The 20548-nt window shown below is 34.9% G+C and overlaps 1 protein-coding gene across 1 annotated transcript in view; it reads right to left on the bottom strand.

Annotated features, from left to right (window-relative positions):
- Positions 1-19760, bottom strand: part of LOC126380711 (glutamate receptor 1-like) — a 44445-nt gene extending 24685 nt beyond the window's left edge. Inside the window, exons 1-3 of the mRNA XM_050030306.1 lie at positions 19625-19760; positions 7300-7452; positions 2827-2954 (exon numbers count right to left, since the gene is read on the bottom strand). Coding sequence (XP_049886263.1) covers positions 2827-2954; positions 7300-7452; positions 19625-19724 — 381 coding nt within the window. The 5' untranslated portion in view covers positions 19725-19760. The remainder of the gene's footprint in view (positions 1-2826; positions 2955-7299; positions 7453-19624) is intronic.
- Positions 19761-20548: the final 788 nt, after the last annotated feature.

Here is a 20548-nt window from a genome sequence, read left to right as displayed (position 1 = left end):
GTACTTTGGAGCTAGATGGTAACCAGGGTTCGATGGTGGAGCCGGAAGATAGCCAAACGAACTCAGTACTTAAACGACACAACCCCATCGAGTTTGGGCTCGTTTGATTCGCCTAGATGAGTACTTTGGATCTAGATGGTAACCAGGGTCTGATGATGGAGCCGGAAGACAGCCAAACGAACTCAGTATTTAAACAACACAACCCCTTCGAGTATGGGCTCGTTTGATACTTACAAGCTTTTATTTAAATTGCATTGTATGTAGATATGTTTATATGTTCGGGTGAAATCTTACAACTCAATTTTGAGCATTTGCCCTCAACTCATTGAGCTGAAATTTTGTATACACGTTTAGTTTGGATGACAATGCATGATTAACTGTATAATGTCATTCTAAATCCAACATGGCGACGTACCCTAGATGGCGGACCAATTATTTTTAATGCGCTCCTACAATATGGATATCTAATAAAAAGACTAGCCAAGAATAACTAGAAATAATGTGACGTCACTCTTAATCCAATATGGCGGAACACCGAAAATGGCGGATAATTTTGCTTGCTGGCTTTTGGAGTGGTGGAGCTATTACACAGTGTAACAAAAAAATGTTACGGTACAATGTAGATATATCCAAGGGTCTTGTGAATGGTGCAATCGGATACATAACGGAAATATTATGGCCTTGCTTCCGGAGAGCTCAAATGTATGATACTGACATACCTTCCGTCCGTATAGACTTCGGTAAAGACGGTGTTCATCTCATTCAACCCAAGACTGTGCAATTTCCAGCAAAATTTAGTCGCGGCACTGCAGAAAGGAGAATGTTACCAATTATATTATGTTGGGCTTGTACGGTACACAAAATGCAGGGTAGTACTGTTGACCATGCCGTTGTATACTTGGGCTCGAAGCTCTTTGCCGCTGGTCAAGCATATGTGGCCTTAAGTAGGGTGAAATCGTTAGAAGGGCTCCTAATTGAAGAGTTGGATTGTTCAAAATTAACTGGCAAACGACCTTGCAATAATGATGCGTTGAATGAGATGAACAGACTTAGGAACTTACAAGGTGAAAACTAAAAAGTATAAAATAAATTAAGGTAAAAAAATCTTTAAAAACAAGCTTTTATTTAAATGCGCTAAAAAGAAAAAAATAAACTTTTACACTATAACTTTACTGTCAACTTATAACATTTCAAATTCAACATATTTGACACAATTTATATGTTTTAAAAGCTTGTCGCGAGATTTAAGTACTCGTATTTACTTTCTTAGTTTAAAATTTTTAATAGGCAGGTATTTTAAAACTTGCTTTTAAAATTACGAGTAGGTACTTAAATCTCGCGACAAGCTTTTAAAACATATAAATTGTGTCAAATATGTTGAATTTGAAATGTTATAAGTTGACAGTAAAGTTATAGTGTAAAAGTTTATTTTTTTCTTTTTAGCGCATTTAAATAAAAGCTTGTTTTTAAAGATTTTTTTACCTTAATTTTTTTATTTTAGGTTATATCTGTCATTTTCTTATCCGCCGAAAAGGAAAGGGACGGGTAATCGACAAGCATAAAATTTATGGAACACACGTCAATTTTAAGCACAAATCTAAAACAACCGTCTAAAAATTCGCCCGGGTTATTCATTTATTTACTCATTCTTCCTAAAATTAAGAGCTGTCAATCATCCGTCCCTTTCCTTTTCGGCGGATAAGAAAATGACAGGTATAACTTAAAGTAAAATTAAGAGATGTCTGCAGGAATCGGGGCCATTATAATTAATAATAACTACTAATAATAATAATTACTAATATGATATGAATGTTACAATTGGCATTATTTTACCATTGCTAAGTATGATGAATGATGAGGATGAAAAATGGCACATTTATACAAAACTACCAATTTCATTCAAAACAAATACACACCCAGTCAACGAAAATAATTTGTACTGCATTTAAAATACCTATTTGACGATTTTTCAGTCGTACCGTTGTAAAAGTTAAAAAATATCCATCCCTTTTGATTATATGGTTTAAAAATAATTCAGATTGATTTTTAACATTATATCTATCTATACATAATACGTATGCTATACGTAAATTCCCAGAGAAATTATAGATGGGAGTTGCCTTTAGGTTATACTCCCACTATACATTGTTTCTACCACATTTTAGGAAAGATGAGGTATGTACGTAAAGCACACATCGACTCACTGTCGCACCTTATAATAAGAAAAAAAATCATTGTCTCTATACAGATACCAAAACAAAACAAAACCGACACACAAGAAAACGCGTCATCTACTTCGGCAGAGAGAAACGCGTGCGCTTGGCAACTCGCGTCTCTAATTTCTCTGAGGATCTCTAAGACAATTTGAAACTCCTTCCAGTAATTTTATACTTAATTAGACTTGTAAAAAACGTACCAATTTTTAAGCAAATGGTAAAATAATAAAAATAATGGAATTTTAGAATCTCCACAAGGCACACCTGTTTTTTAAATAATTGGCACATCATGTTCTTTTCCAATGGGATTGGTAAAAGTTGAAGTTTGCGGGCAGATAAGTCATAAAAATAAGTACTCTCAACGGAACCCAAAGCGATTATATTATTAATCAAGAATTATACGTTTAACTGATTGCCACACTACCGTGTTTACTTGCAATTACAAAAGCATCAGTAATTGCAGATTCAGTGATAGATTTCCTGCATATTTGTATCAGCATTATTCACACTGATGATCGTAGCACTGATATAATAAATTGAAGTACATAAATAGATATGTAAAAAAATCGATACTTGAATGAAAATGTACAATAATTGGTGTTAAACTTACTTTCTCGGGAAACCAAGGCGTCACAAAAGGCATTTGGAAAGTGTTTGTATAGGAATGCAGCGTATCGAATGATTCTGGATTAACCGCGCCCAGCATAGCAAACACGCCTCGCGCAAACTGGTTGCAAACTGAGGGAGAAAAATATAGTGTCTTAATAAATAGGATTAGCAAATTATTTACACGTTTACACGTATAATTTATAGAAAGAAAGCGTACACACAGTGCTTCTAATTTAATGTCCTTCTATCTATCAATGGTAAGTTTATATCGCTTGTATTCGGACATTAAGAAACTAGAAGCACTTACCTACAACCACAGATTTAGAATGCGGGAAAAAAAAATTTGGAGTCAATAAAAAGTTTCACTTTTTTTACTTTTTTATTGGATTAATTGGAATTCAATCATGCGTGGCGACTCAACTTAATTTTTTTGATATTATTTTTTGTTTTATGTAAAAATTGTCGACTCTCTCAATTTTATATTGTTATTTTATATTATTTTATTTTATACTTTAGAATATACACTACTATAGTAGGTATATTACAATCCTACTGATAGAACCACGGGCAAAAAAATATCCCCATGGTACTACTAGTAGGACTACGCAGTAGGACCACGGGCAAAGAATGAGTTTGACACTAGTTAGTATTATCGTTTTTCTACAAAGTAAGAAAAAAGTCATTGAAGAAGTCGTTTGATTTATAGCTCAATTTCTTTGTGTTTTTTTTTAATATTTATCTTTCTAGTTTAGAGTAAACTCTATTTTCATTACAATCTATATCTATTATCGTATGTGTTGTCGTTTTTTTTTACAGAGAGAGGTACGTACAGGTAACCATACAAGTAAATATGGGTGTTAGTGACACCGTTACGAATAATGAGGGGGACGACTCAGACCATGATTCTGAGTTATATCAAGTGGAATTTCCTGTCGGAAAATTAATGGAATTTTGGTGTTTTTCTAAATTATTTTCAGTTGCATATTTTTCGACGAAAAATTCTACTTGATATCAACTCAAAATCACGGTCTGAATCATCCCTTAAAGTTTTCGTTTCGATGAAACTAACACCCTGTATAGTAACATATTACTGTAGTAAAAAAACAGTGAAAGCGCAGACGGATTAAATAAGACAATTCACTTTATTTTCAACTTCATTAAATTTAGCTACCCTGACAGGCTTTTAAGGTAATTGGGTTAGGGTGCAATTACAATGGGAGGTGTGCCGGGCGAACATCTAATATTGAAAATGAACTCATAAAGCCGGTGACTAACGTGGCTCTCCCGTAGTTAAATTCATTTTTTCAAGACTTTCACAAGATTGTACGTAAGTACAAAATTATTATACAGAAAATCAATCGACATTCTGTTCCGTCTGTAGGTTTAAAGTATTAGTTTAAAACAAAGCATTTGATATAATAGGCCATTTCCTACCAGAAATTTGACTTAACAGGTACCTAAGTAGTACCCACCCCAAAGACTTTTTTTGATATTTCCTTATTCCAAAAATTATTATGTTTTCGCTTATCTATCTTGTCATCTGCAATTATTGAATTTAACTTCATAATATTTCAAATATACCTAAAGTAAAATAGCAATAATAAAAACCGGTCAAAACAAATTCGGGCTAAAATCTAAGATTTTTTAAAATGCTTAGCATAAACAATTTACTATTGTATGGAATCCGACTTGCACTTGGCTAGTTTTATTTTATCTACTGTACAATGTAAGATTTCTAACCAATTCCCATACCGTTTCCTTTGAAAAATAAAAAGGCCCAAAACAAACAGAAAAGACGTTGGAATCAATTAAGCTTGGCCGTCAAATATTTGTACACACGCTCACCTCTTGTTTAATGTATAAAAGCGTCGCGACGCAATGTACGTATATACAGACAATACGCGGCGCAGACGCGGCCCAATATGGTCCCGTAAAATATACTGAAAAATCGTAAAGCGAGCCCAGCCATACAAGGTTGTGCCCAAAACTAATGAAGATACGTTAAAGTAAAAACTTCAATTTTTTTTGTGAGCGACTGCTATGTGAACGCGCCCCAAGGGACGGCACTGAAAGAAATTCTCTACTTACAATAATACGATCAGATAGCGCGCCTACACCTGCTTTACTTTATAATTTGATTTAATAATCTAACAACCCACAATTTACCATCTGTCCCTAGACGTAACTTGATTAAAATGTCAGCTCACCTTTGTCTCTGGTATAAAATTAAAATACTCTTAAATCTTAAAATACTCTAAATTGTCTAGTATTTTATCATGAAGTGTCATGTTAATTTACATAGAACAGATACAGTGAACCGGTATACCAAACATAATGTATGCGTAATTTATTACAAGATTGTGTCTTGATTTACCTTCCATAACTAATACTAGTAGGTACATGTTTATCTTCGTAATAAAGTGACAAATTGGTGTTTCATAGTATAAATAACTGTTATGACTTGGGTAAGTCGCTATACTCGTAAGTAGTGGCCTCGGTGTGAAAGTAACAAGTTGAAGTCAAACTTTGTTGCAGTAGCTCCAAAGAAGACGAACTCAAACAAAAGAAGAAGACCTTCATAAATAAATAAGAGCTTTCATAACAATCGTCGTTATGATTTGAAAAAACGTGGAGTCGGTGGCGGTACAGCAGGCAGGAAAGTACTCGTCATTACAGCGAATAGGCGTCGGCGGTCGCCGCTCATCCCCTTTCACGGGCAATTTGCTTTTGTTTCTCCTTTTAATTTCCGCGTCAGCTATTTTTGTATTGTCCTCATGTTCTAAGAGATACAAAATATGTTGTTTGCTATTGTCAATAATTTAATTAACATAACGAGATCGGCGGGTGACGCGCGAAATAAAAGCGATGCCCCCTCCCACCCCCGCGATAACGCGGCTGGCACGATAGCATTTACGGTGGATTCTGTCGGATGTTTCAAATATCGGATTTACTTTAAAATTAATGAAATTTTATGAGGTATAAAGCTGTTGGCGTCCCTCTTGTTCTCTTGAAAATATTTACGTTGGCGTCAAACAGTTTGTTTATTTGTTTTTGTGTTACAATTGTAATACAAATAAGTAAGTACTCAACATTTTTGTGATATCTTCAAAATTAAAAAGTAGGAAACCCACGCTGCACGAGCATATCGATCAAATAGATACTGGCAGCAAACAGAATTCCAGGCACGTGACGTGCTGATGACACTTGCCTTAAAGACCTCCCCTTCCGAGGCAATGGCACCACAGCCTTGCATACTGTAACGTCCTAACTTCATTCGAAGCTAGTGGCACTATTTGAATACAGACGAAATTTAATTTTCTACTTAAGTATATTTATATCCTGTCTGCGGCTACCTACTAAAATCTACTCTCAAAGTATGATCATAATAAATATACCAATAATAATGTTAGTTACACAAAAGTTGTAACGTTTTTATGCGCAAATTTTTACGATAGCTGAAATTTCTTGTAAAAATCAATGACAACTTTTGCAGATTCTTCCGAAAAATTATTTTCAGGACAGATAAGGTCGACTTAGCTGAAAATTCTGACAGTGCGTAAGATTTGGAAGAATCCTGATATGCTTTCAACTTAAATAGTATGAACGGTATATATCAAGGGCGCGTGCTCCAGTTCAAAATGCTAACTTTATCGATTACGGTAAGTGTAATGCTCTAATTACTTACAAATGTAAAATAAACTGCTCTTAATGGCGATAAACCCATAAAGTTTACAGCATTTTATTACAGCATCCCTGAAAACTCATTAGCGATAAACGTTTATGTAACTTTTTTTAATTTCATCTTTTGTCTTACGGCTAAAGAAAAATATACCTAAGTAATTATTTTTTTCTTTTGTTCAGTATGCAGTTGTACGTTATTCAATTTAGTCAGTCACTTTATGCAATGGCCATCATACAAATAAAAGTATAAATTAAACTACACATGGTTTGTTGCTTCGTTTTTTACTCATTTGCATGCGAATAAAGCTTTCAATACGACTGTAAATAAAATCTTTGTAAATAAAATTGTATCTGCATTTGGTTACAGCGGTTTCATATGTCGGGTAATCGATATATTGAACCATCTGGCAATAAATAAATAGAGCTAACCTGTGTCCATATCGGATTATACAATCCGACTGTGACTTATTTATTTATTAGATTACGGCTAGCCGTTTTAAAAAACATGACCGTCTTGAATTGTGCAGGTCAACAATTATCCGGATTTAATACGGTTGAATGAAATTCCACCGAAATCTGTTCGACGCTTTGCGTTCTTCAACACGGCTAGGGGTAATGTACTTAATACAGCTGGTGAATAGCCGACTCTTTGGCAGTTTTTAGTTCTGCGTGTACCACGGTATTATATCAATGTATAAAATACCGTGGCATCACACGGGATATTTGCAGCGTGTTCTATGCAATAAAATTAGAAGAGCACGTGGCATTGATCGATGGTTCTCTAAATACTTACTGAGGCGCGAGAGTTTGAACGCATCAGCCGTATTTATGACGTCGACATACGCCTGTAGCTCCAGCCGACGGCTGCTGATGTTCTGATTGTGAACTGTCATCGCGTACTTGAACACATTCTGAATTTCCTCAGTATTCTGGTCGAAAATTGCACCTGTGAAAAAAAAAAATTCTTTAAATGGAACACACTCATATGCTGACATGGATTGTGCAATTCTCATTTATAGAACATTATTAATAATTATCTCTATCTGCTATTAAGTTCATATATTTTCGAATGTCTAAAGTCACATGTCTATAGGTAGGTATCTCGAAAGGAAGCAAAGAATAAAACATAGGATTGTCGAAAGGCAAAAAATATTTTTTTTCAAAAGCACCCAAAACAAGTGGAGGAACAGTTCATAGGACTTCTTTATCGGTCATATAGTGAAAAAGCGAGTGCCCGTATTCTGGAAAGCGTCATCGGCTTGATATATGGGTGCTGACCAAAACGTTTATCTGAATCACTGAAGCCACAGCCCGCTGGCTCCTTTAATACCCCCCGAGCCCCCGACCGAGCCCGCCTTGCTTTACGTGCTCGCACACTATCACTATGTCTTTTTTCACTCCCGCCGGTCGGACATTATGTCCTAAGAGCCATTTTGAGGCTCCATTTCTAGCAATATTTCTTCCATTTGCAACGTCATTTCTTTCTATATTACGTCGGAATGTTTCACAGTGAGGGTTTATGGAGTTGCTATTTCTACGGATACCTACTTTGTTTTCCTAAATGATTTAAGTAGGTAATTGCTTTGTTTCTTGTGTGTCTTGCTAACTTGACTAGAAAAACGTTAATGATCTTTGAACTCTGACGCCGTCTTCTTTTGCAGTAGTTAAGTAACTGCTTTTGCCAGTGGCATGGTAAATTTTTAGTCAAACTCAAAAATTTCTTTACTTTGTTGGTAACATAGTTACACTTTGAATCGGTAATTTTTATATAATTAAATAAATATATTATTCCGTCGAACCTCTCATCCGCTTAAAATGCTCAGCTTCTAAACATATATGCAAGCAAACCTCGGCATAGGGCCTTAGACGTTCTTATCTTAGTACAATTTCAGTAATTTATCTTCCCAATATTGGTTCCCAAAAGTCATTCCCAAGCAATCCGGTTTTCTGACTAACCACTAAATTTGTAGTTTCTTTTTTTAAGTTTCTCTTTAATTACGATTTTAAAACTATCCAAAGGTAAGTGTTGAATGTGAGTGAGAATTCTATTAAAATATGTAATGATTTTATGCAGTCGACTGAAACGCAAAAGTAACTTTGTTACGGGTACTAGCAACGTGCCGGTCACTAATGTTTTAAAAAATCCTACATATTTCTTCACATACAAAAAATTGTTCAATCAACCATTAAGTAATCGTAGATATATTGCGGTGGCAATGGGATTTTATTGCTCGATGACCTTTTGCAAAACAAAAATATTTTTGACTTCTGCAGCGTGACTCGACAGCAAAATCCCGTATGATATCATACTGTGGAAGTAAGCAAGGTTTCTACGTCGGTCAAAAAGTAAGGAGGTATCAGCGTAAAGCACCACGTCATGTTTTACAACATATTTGATAAACAACTCCGTTTAATCTTATCCACTTTAAATTGCTTCCTTTGTGTGACAAGTAAGTAGACACATTCGTAGATGTTGCCATAAATACTCCACTCACGTACAGTTTTGGTATTTTTACATTAAGTACTTACTGTAGCAACGGCAGCGCGAATGTGCTAGCCATTATTTTGTAAAAGTGGAGCAGAATTGTTTTGCTGTGGAGTATCTCACCTGGTCATGAGACTGTAACTTCATTAAAAGAAGATTAAAAGAAACTTTTTCAGCGCTACAAAAGTGTTGCAAAACCCGGGCGGCCAGCAACAGTTTTATGAAACGATAATAGCAACTTGCAATATTACTGTGTAAGGAATATTTTTGTTTTCATAACAAAGAAGTCCAAGACAAATATTCACCTTGTTGCCTGCATTCTTTGTTTTCTTTAAATTGTTGTGACATTTTAATAGGAAACTTTATTTTATTTTGTTTTATAAATGAGTATTGTAGTTTAGAAAGTCTATTATCAAAATATCTAACAACAAGTAAAAGTAGTAACCCCCAAATTCATTGCTGATGTGCCCGCGACCTACGAACAGATTGCGTATTTTGGTACACACAGCATTTTTATCAAAGATATTGCTTCTATGAAGCAAAATATATCAAAACCCCAACCACAAAGATTCATATAAAAGTACTTAGTTCATAATCTTAAAAAAAGTTAGGATCCCGCCACTCTTATGAAATTGATGGACGCAGTTCAATTTTACGACTAATTTCAAAAATATGCTCTCATTTTCCCCTTAAGGATAAAGGGCCAAGTTAGAAAGTTTTGATAATATATATAGTGTTGAAAGATTTCTGCGAGTTTATTTGTATTCATAGAGATTTTTTTAAACACATTGTGTTAAGTACAATGTTTAGGGCGTGTCAGACTGAATAAATGAGGTATGCGCCGCCACAATGTGCAGTGAACTGAAAGTGGTGCACACAGCTTTCTACATAAATGTATAGCTTGCTATAAATGTGTTAGGTGTGGGGTGACTAGTACTACAATATACTTTCTCGCAATTGTCTGTGTACTTTTATTCAGGAAACGTGAGTTTGATTGACGCCGCCCGGCACCTGTCTCCGATATTATTTCACAGATTTTACGCAAAGAATGCAAAATCATTAAAATAACATTTTTGAAATAAGTGCATACATTTTCTCTATCGGCATTTATCTACTATGTAATAATGGACAAAGGTGATGCCGGTGATGATATTAAAAAGATAGCTTTTGAAAATAAATATTTTCAATTCAAACAAAACATAGCTCTATAATACATTAATTGATGTCGATTAACCTGCCACACTAAGTGTTAAAGGTCCTCGATAGTTTATTAGAATAAACAAAAATATATTATATCAAGTTACTGATATGTATTTAAAAAAACACACAAATCCTGAGGTGAATGTAGACGCTGACCGTAATAGTCATCTTTACTGATGTAAAGAAGCCATTGTGTTACAATCATGTGGATGCTTAAAACTAAGTAACAGATAATGGATTATCACTAGGTATAATGTTACGTTTTGTAACGTAATTTGCGAGATTCGATACAGAGTTGCATCCATAGGCAATATCGCGCAGATATTTGTAAATTGTCTTCAGTAAAAATATTGGAATTAAGCATCAAAAACAATAAATCCAGACACCCCAATACCTACTAGTATTTATGTTAAGACGCAAAGGTCAAAGGCTTACCAAGCCTGGTAAGTATTTTGGACGTAAACTTTTGTTTTATAAAGTATACTTAAATATTTCTTAACTTGTAATTGTTAATACGTCTTATTTTCCAGTTGCTTCATTACAGCGAGGATAATTTTGAAACTTGTGCGGAGTTCGTTGCCGGTAGCTGGCCACCAGCCAGAGGCTTACATGCGAATTCTTCACGTAATTACATTTTATGTCACATAAATAAGTCGGAAGTTAAAATCCTCATGGCATGGAGTGGTCACGTAGAGCCTGTACCTCTTAATTTTATATGCCGTGTAATACCACCAGTGACAAAAACTTGGTTGGCTGCTCCGTGATGATGAGTTTTATCTGTATTTCGATAACAAGTAACAAACAAGCTGAAACCCGTGTTTTATCGAGCTTTGCATTAGGGCGTGAGGTAAATCGCCAACTGTTTACAAATCGCACTTAAGAATCAAAACTTTCAGTATGTTAAGTTTTTGAAAAATTCTTGGAGAAACTTTATAACATATACAGTGTTAGTGACATCGTAACGAAAACTTTAAGGGTTTATTCAGAGCATGATCCTGAGTTAATAACATGTGGAATTTCCCGTCGCGAATGAATGGAACTGAAAATAATAATAAACACACTAATATTTTCATGATCTTTCTGTAAGGAAATTCCGCTTGATATCAACTCAGAATCATGGTCACTAACACCCCGTACGCGCTTGTACGGCTGCCTGTATTTACTTGTATGGTGTGTAAGTGAAATCCTAACAAAGGAGGGTGATTTAGCTCATTATTCCATCTCTCATTCATCATATTTATCGCTCAGTTTTCCATCGCAAAGTATAGTATTGAAAATAATTAAAAAATAAGAATTATGAATTAAGCGGCGGAAAATTCCACTTGATTAATATCAAGAGTCAAGAGAGTCAATTAATGTCAAGAGTTCTGAGTTAATACTCAGAATCATGGTCTAAATCATCCCCCTCAGTATTCGGTACAATGTCACTAACACCCTGTATACATCTAGAATAAATATATAACATGCCTGTGAAATTTGGCACATTTGTTTGATTCCCACATAGATAAACAGACATGAATATTATGATATTCTAACAATATTAATAGATACTTTCCTTCTTTTTTGAAGTCGGTTAAAATAAATAACTCATCGAATGCGAGTCCAGATTGAGAATCGAACCAGCGCTGCCCGTTTGAGAGGCAAGCCGGTTAACCATAAGATAGATAGATAAGTAGATAAATACTTTATTTTAGAATATTTATGTACTTAAGTACTAACCACAGAGGCTCTTTTATTTTATAGTACCTAAAAATAATATACATTTGCATAGGTTATTTTATTTTCAGATGACTTTGTATAAAATCAATAAGCTTATTGGTACGTTTAGTTCGCTATTTATACGAAACTTGCGTACAAATAAGTATATAATTCAAATACTTTTACACTCTGACAGTATTCCGTCAAGATATCAGCACTTGAACAGGGGGATTAAAATCCACATCGAAGCAATTCATCTAAGAAAGCAATATTGCTTTTTGACATTTGTTTGCATTGCGCACTTACTTTTATATGCGCAAATGTCAAATTGCAATATTGCTTTGATACTAATTGAATATGAATTGTTTCGATGTGGCCATTTTAACCCCCCAGGCGTCATCATGATAGATAACGGCCTGTTCAAGCAACATCACAATCAGGCATTAACATAAAAATTGGCCTGTAGGGTGACTGCCGCTGGAAATTGACGCGTGTTTTGGACTGAGGCTAGTATAAATCCACAAATGCCAATAACTACAACCCAGTCTTACTTAGCCTCTCATCTATCGAGATATCATACACAGTAGATTTTACATTGTGTCTACTCTAGATCTGCGTACCAACAGACAAGAAGTGAAGGCCCTTCAGATGCAATTTTTCTTCAAGAATCTTTCAGCGAAGAACATTACAAAAGTTAGTTGTAACAGTATCTGCAATATAAGAGGTATCAGAGTGTAGCACCGAGATAACTTCGGTAGCTGGTAATGTTACGAACTTTATCCAAATATTGTTAAAACTTTCACGCTGTGTTTCTTGAAAACTCAATATTCGCCAAAAACAACGCTATAAGAATGTAATATCTCGTTTTATTTTTTATAGTAGAAAATAGAAATATTGTAATTCGTACGCTTGTCTCAAACATATATTACTTATATTAAAATATTTTTAAGTTTCTCATGTAAGTGAATTGTAAAATTCTTATGAAAATAAATTTTCTTAAACCTGATATCACAAGCGCAAGCAAATAAGAAAGGCTACCTTATTGTCCTCCAAAGAGAACTATAAAAAACAAAAGCACGTTGAAAAAATGAGTCCTCAGCACCAAGTAGTGAATACCGCGCCTAATTTACCCACGTCCGAAACTATTTGAATTAAATACCTGGTTATTTTCTGGTATGTAACATGAATTTTTAAAATTTGCCAGCTCGATTTGATTATTCCTGTACAACAAGGAATAAATGTACATTGTTTCGATCGTTTCTATAGAGCGCATACCACAGATACCAAACATGTAACTAACTGTCGAAATATTCTGGCAATTTTATAGCTGTTAGTCGATTTCAATGATACGAGTAGGCTTGTATTCGTAATAGTTTCCTGGATGCGCGTGACTTGAATAGTTTTATCGTATTCCGGAGCGCCCGTTTAAATTGTTCGTTAAATACTACAATCATACATTAACATGAAAAATATAAGGAAGATTAATTATCAACAGACATACAATTGCGTCAGTCACCTACTGAAGAGACCAGCGCCACAACAGGTCACCAAGACAACTTACAATTTCAATTTCATTTATGAAATCGAGCGTTCCTAATACTTTGTTTACTATATTTTTTATCATATGTGGGATATAAAATTAAAAGGGATGTTTATTTATCTTGACTAATTTTATTATTTCCTTGTAACCAAAAAACAAATGCCCCTTACATTCTGACCCAAATCTAATAATAGACAACCATTTTATATTTTTATAAGAGTTCCTTTCGTCCTTTTCATTAACCATCTTAAATAAATTCATACCATAAACAACCAAATCTCTTCTACTCACTTTCCTACTTATACATATAAATTATTATTATCTATGGTATAGACGAGTTTTATAACAGGCCCGACATGACAAACAGCTAAACCACAGAACAGAAAAGGTCAATTTTTCTTGAACGTACTTATTCTACGTTTTTCCTTTATGTCCAGTCCAGTCAATGAGATTATCCACACAAAGTGAAACTTTGTTTTATCTCCAGAGTATTATTGTCTCTAGAGTAGGTGATGTTTGCACTGAACAAAAATCCAATATAAGGAGAGATAATTCGCTCTTGTTTATGTTTCGTAGTTTTTACCCGACTGCGACAAAGCAAAAGGAGGGTTATGTGTTTGACCTCTATTTATGTATGTATGTTTATATGCATGTATGAATGTGTATGCACGTCTGTTCCAATTCCAACCTAACTTCTAAAATAGGTGTCACTACAGGCGTCTTGATTGTCCGGTGGTAATAGGCTGGGTGATGTCACGCTAGCTCAAGGTGGCACCCTCTAGAGGACATAAAGAGAAGACGATGAAAGATTTTTTTTCTACATACATACGTAAACAGTCTATATACGTCCCACTGCTGGGCACGGGCCTCCCCTCAATCGACCGGAGGGGGTATAGAGCATTATTCCACCACGCTGCTCCAATGCGGGTTGGTAGAAGTGTTTTTACGGCTAATAGCCGGGACCAACGGCTTAACGTGCCCTCCGAAGCACGGAATCATCTTACTTTTTCGGACAATCAGGTGATTCAAGCCTTAAAAGTCCTTACCAAACAAAGGACAGTCTCATAAAGTGATTTCGACAATATCCCCAAAAAAAATCGAACCCGGACCTCCAGATCGTGAGCCTTACGCTCTAACCACTAGACCACAGAGGCTGTTTTTTTTATTTTATTTTTTCTAATGGTAGTAATAATTATGTTGCATATTAAATGAAAGGGATTAATTTGCACATTTCAAATTTGTACATATTACCAGTTTTTACTTGCGGGTTTTCTTTTATTAACTCGATAATTCATTTGAATTGATAACATGACTGCTGAGACATGTTCCAGATAGGTTTTATCTACAAATCATGCATAAAACACGTATCGAAAGCACGTTACTTATATTAATAAATAAGACTCCAAAGTAGTATTTTAAGCAAAATAAAATTGGCATACGACCACGTCTTTCTTCTTAATATCACTATTTCAGACCTATTTTCTTGTTTTGTACTTTTGACAGCGGCGTTTTTCCGAAGTCCGTTCCGTGGTCGTAGAGTTTTTGTATAATACACACGTGGCGCTGATAACGTTATCACTAATAACCCGTTAGTATTATATTACAAATATATATTCAATGCGAGTGATAAATTATGTCATAGCTGACATAATTGTCCTCTATTCAGGTACTGCGAATGTCATGTCATCTGCAAAAGCGCTCCGGCCAGGTAGCCGACCAGCAATCAATGAAAGGAGGAGCTAGCTTACCTGACGAAGCCTACGTTATTCTAATGTAAATTTCATAAAAAGAAAGCAAAGAGAACAATAAGTTGATATCTATATTTCTTAAAACTACAGGGAGCAAACTAAGTATTACGCAAGCTAGGGAACTCTTCAGGATTAAAAACTTAAATAGACATGCGGCTGTAGAGAAACTTATTCGTAAAGATTATTTATACCCGACTTTTCCGGAAGGAGGGTTATGTTTTTCGAGGGTAAGTAGGTTAAAAGAAGGTAATGAGGGTGATGGCCGATTTTGTCCAAAAGCGAAAGTTAAAATAAAATCTTGTTCTAAAATAATATATTTGGTGTATGTGGTGTCATAATTATATTATACCTAATAAAAGTCAATTTCATATGATTTGATATCAATAATAATAATTTCGGTAATAAACATTGGAAAACAAAGTTAAAAATTTAATTTCACTTTCATTGCTCCTAGGTGAGAGTAATTGAGGTTACCTTCGAGGGGGATGAGAATTTAAAAAAATCTAAAACAAATGGCAGATATATTTTTATGAATAATTATATATGCTTTTAAATGAATCATTGGTCTTTACATCACCTCTACACACGCGTATCATTTTATTCCTGAAGAACTACCTATTTAATTTATTTAATTTTAAATAGTCTGTTGTGCTTTTCTCCCGTCTCCTGCACTTACGCGTTCTTTTCTCGGCGATTACCCTTTTATTGTGGTTCACACACACAATTATTCAGATTAAGATTAAGAATAATTAATTCCCAATGCAAATAAATAGAAAACATACTACCTGAAACCCATAGACCTCGTATGAAAAATAGACAACCAATCTCTGCAATGTCCGCTGCGCATCTCGTGACAACCATAACATCTTAATTTGAAGGAATGAACTTGCTACTTACATAACTTCATGTATATGTCGTGGCCAGATCGTAAAATTGATCATTTCATGATGTGTTCGACCATTTCATGAAATGGTCATTTTTAATGAAATGGCCAACTTAAGTTGACCATATTGTTGAAACGTCAACGTTTAATGATATATCAATTAAAGTTTGGCCATATCGTTAATGTAAGCGGTGTCCATGCTATGTGGTGTAATAAAAATGCGAACAGTCGATTAATTTCTTAGGTTCAAAATTATGTATCTATTCGACATGGAAAATTGTACAATTACAATGTTTCAGCGATTATAATATCAATCAAGTTTTAAATAAAATCGACACTAGCGCCACTATCGGTGGATAATGTTGCTAATTTTACGACGTTTGGCCATATCATGAAGTAATCATGCATTTAGTTGCTCATATCGTTAAACGTTTTGTGTTCATTGATCTCACCAAGCTACATCATGATGTGGCCAACGAATGATATATTATTCTATTTCATGAAATATGACCATTTTATGAAATGATCGAGCACATCATGAAATGATCAATTCTATGATCTGGCCACGACATATATGTATTTACAACATGGTTCGGACGCATTATTAGAAAAAAAATAGCAAATTTGAGTCTATTTGTTAAGATAAAAATAAGATGACATTCATACTAATTTCTGTCTTCAATACCTAAATTCGTAGTGACACAAGCTAAAGCAATCGAAGGCATTGATGTATACTATGTTACTACATTGGTCGAAGGCATCTTTTTAAACAATATAGACCTAAGTCACCGATTTCATCGGATTGTGTATCTTACGGAGTATGGTGACGGAAATATTCATCTCGTTTTCATGTTTAATGTTGACTATTGAAGCCATAAGTACTTAGTAACGTTTTTACTACATCAATGGTTTAAGGTTTCACCATAAGGTTCATCATATCCATCTTTGGACTTCGTATCAACAGTGGCTGCAAGTTGTCTTTGATTACTTGTGGCTCTGCCCACCCCATTAGGGATTACGGGCGTGAGTTTATGTATGTATGTATGTAATGGTTTAAGCAGTCGGGATTTTTTTAACCTAATTTTTACACCCGAAAAACCCGTGGTATATTATATATTGTGTAATAATGTAATGTGTGAAATATCTTTGACTTAAGTCTGTTTTGCAGCCAATTAGGGACCTAAACTTTTAAGGCACCGGAGGGTCTATCAACCATTTACAAAATCTTAGTAGACCTCCAACCAAAAATACATTAAGTAAGTATATTATTCTAAACCAGCCAAAATTTTCGGATAAACAATTTTGTAACTGCCTCTTGTTAATTGCAAAACTGATTCAGTCGTCTTTACATAGTATTTAATGAGTAGGTAGTTAGAAAACAAAAAAAAATATTCCTAACAAGTGCTATTTGTCATTTATGTGTCATCATCAGCCGTATGACGCCCACTGCTGGGCATAGGCCTCCCCCAAGGATCTCCACGACGGTCATTTATGTATATTATGTGTTTATTACGCTGTCAAACGATCATTATGAAAGCGTGAATGTTGTCAGGGGTACAAATAGAGCATAGAATATTTTTTAGAAACGGATTGGCAGTCAGAGGCATATCCCTCGTGTAAATATAATTACTTAAACATAATTCTTGGGTGCAATTGGTTTGTCTTTTGTTAATTAGCATTAAATCGTTACCTGCTGCTATCTGCAGGAAATGAATTCATTTTAAAGCCAAAGCAATCTTCTGAACGAGTTCTGTCCGCTGGCTGCAAAATATAGCTTAGAATAAATTGTTAATTGAGAAACCGTTAATAAAAACTCATCATCGTCACATCGTTGTTTTGTGATTAGATAGGTAAGTATAGCAAAAATTATTGTAGTGGAAATAGATTGCCAATGAATGGCAAAAATTGGATTGTTTTATTTTAGTGTTCCGAACCTCAAAAGGAAAAAATAATTAGAAATTATAAGATCACTTTGTTGTCCGTCCGTCTGACTGACAAGACCCTACTTTTGGGAACTCGTTGAAGAATCTAGTTTAAATCATCATCTAATACTTATTCCTGGGGTCTCCTGAAGCTGTAAGAAAATCAAGCTTCTAAATCAATGCAGTCCAAGGATACGGCAATTTTTAGCCTTGCTTTTTTATACAATTCGTACAGGAATCATACCTATAGACCTAGAATCATAAAATTTGGCAAAAAGGAAGTTCTTACAGCACAAACAAATGAAAATCATTAATTTGTTGTTCCATCACAAAAAAATGTTTTTGCAATCTCTAAGTTATATGCAGTTGGTAGGTAAACTAATCGTGACCTAAGTCGATGTATGAAGACAATAGTTTTTCTAAGTCAAAGGAACTCGATACGTGTGTCGAACTCGCACTTGACCTGGTTTTTATTTTTATTCACCTACTTAAGCTGCTGCGGATTCACGCGATAGCGTAAACTTTCTATACGTATATTCAAATTCAAAAATATATTTATTCAGTACGTAACATAAGTAGTTACACTTTGAATTGTCATTGTTTTCATAACGAACTCCTCTTCCGCCTAAAACTACTTCAGCTTCTCACAACCTGTATACTCGGGGAAAAGGCACAGGCCCTATACATTTAAAAAGAAAAAAAAGAAAATATCATATACTTAGGTACAATTTAGTTATTTGGCTGCCTACTGTGAGTTCAAGTTAATCCCATATTCTTACCTAGAACTCCATCTTTTCTGCATAAAGTATTAGATAAGTTAGTAATGTACCTGCTTGCTATGAAAGGTTACACAGATGCGACCAGGGCAGTAAACCGTGGAGTGAGTCAACTATCCGAAACAAAATTACCTACTGCAATTTCTACAAAACGTTGTGTCGAACGTAAGCCATCAAGAAAACTTCCTCCGTCTAGAGTGCCCTCAATACGTGTAAGTTTACGTTATTCTAAATATACGAGAAAGTAACGCTTTAATTTTCGTAACTTTCACTACCACTACGTGCAGTTTTTTTATAAATGTACTTATTTTTTATTGCGAGAGACTTCAATTTCAATTTGACAAAAACGTTGATGCGATTCGGTCCTTGATTATATACGTAACGTATAACCCACTTGAATTATAATGTTGTTGTGGTTGTTGAAAACAAGAATCAAGTCAAATACTGAAACAAAGTAGTTGAAAAATAAAAGTAAAATGTCGTTTTGTGTAAACATACGACGAAAAGTACCTACATCTACCTGCACCCTCCAAGGGTTTGCTGAAAAGCTGTCAAACTAATGTACGACGAGAGAGCAGGACAGACTTAGACTACTGCGCAAAGTTAAAAAGAGACGTGTAACACAGATCTAGAGTGTAACGTTCAAGCGAGAGAGAAAGAAAACATGCGGAATGTAGTACAACTATTATATCAATTACTAATACTAATTCAAAAAGTGGATTATCTGGAGTAAAACCACAATAAAAACATCTATATTCACAATTCAAAACTAGGGTTAATTTATTGAATCACGACACAATAAATAATAATAAAAAACGTAAATCAGTAGGCATGCATTACGAATAAAGTACAGGTAAAGGTCTTACCGACAGCTATCTTCTCAACTGGAAAGGTCTGCGCTGACAACACCCCAATGTGAAACAATAACAAGCCGGTTCCGAGCGACATGAACCTTTCACACAACATTTTATACTGTTACAAGTTCTTACTGTAATAATCGATGTGAGTTGCAAAAGGACATGCTATCAGCTTTATAATTAGTAAGATTACAGTAATCTTGTGTGAAATACGATGCGATAAAATAGGGATGCTGCGTGCAAACCTGAGACTTAGGGGCGACTGATGGGCGACGGCGGAGCGCGCGTGGCATGGGGTGAGGGGCACCCCGCCCGCCCCGCCGCGCCGCGCCTTCACAACCCGCTGAAAGCACTGAAAGCTTATCGCAATTCGCAACCACAAACAATATTTTATCATTAACCCTTTTTATCACCCCTTTTTAAAAAGGACATTAACTTTCTTACTAAATTTCTGCTCGTTTAAATAACGCAGTTAGTAGTAATTAAAAAAAAACAGCATTTATGAGACAAAATTTAAGTCTACTTTATATCTTTATGGAACTATTCTAGGAGTCGAATGTTTTAGTTAAAAGGAAAGTTATATTTTTTGTACTATGTGTAATGTATTTTTGTGAAATACGTGTAGATGGTGCGCGCGTCGTTTCTAGCCAACACAGAGGCCGACCCCTTGCCCCTTCTCCCTCAGATCATCTCCCTCTCGCATTAGCCACAATTTTCAGGACAACCACTGCTCATTGCTCGGCCTATACAATTTATTGAAAGAAAGGAGATGATTACCTACAAAATCATCCTTTCTCAAGTTTTGGATCACTACCCAAACGAAAAAGAATTACTTACTACAATAAAAATATTTTCATAATTAATAAGACTCCTGTAAATTAAATATTAAACTTCATATATAAAAAGCTTAACAAGCAGGGGGCTATACGTGCG

The sequence above is a fragment of the Pectinophora gossypiella genome, chromosome Z, assembly GCF_024362695.1.
Source record: "Pectinophora gossypiella chromosome Z, ilPecGoss1.1, whole genome shotgun sequence".
NCBI classification, from domain to species: domain Eukaryota; kingdom Metazoa; phylum Arthropoda; class Insecta; order Lepidoptera; family Gelechiidae; genus Pectinophora; species Pectinophora gossypiella.
Note: the sequence above shows the minus strand (reverse complement) of the source record. Positions and strands in the feature narration are given on the sequence as shown.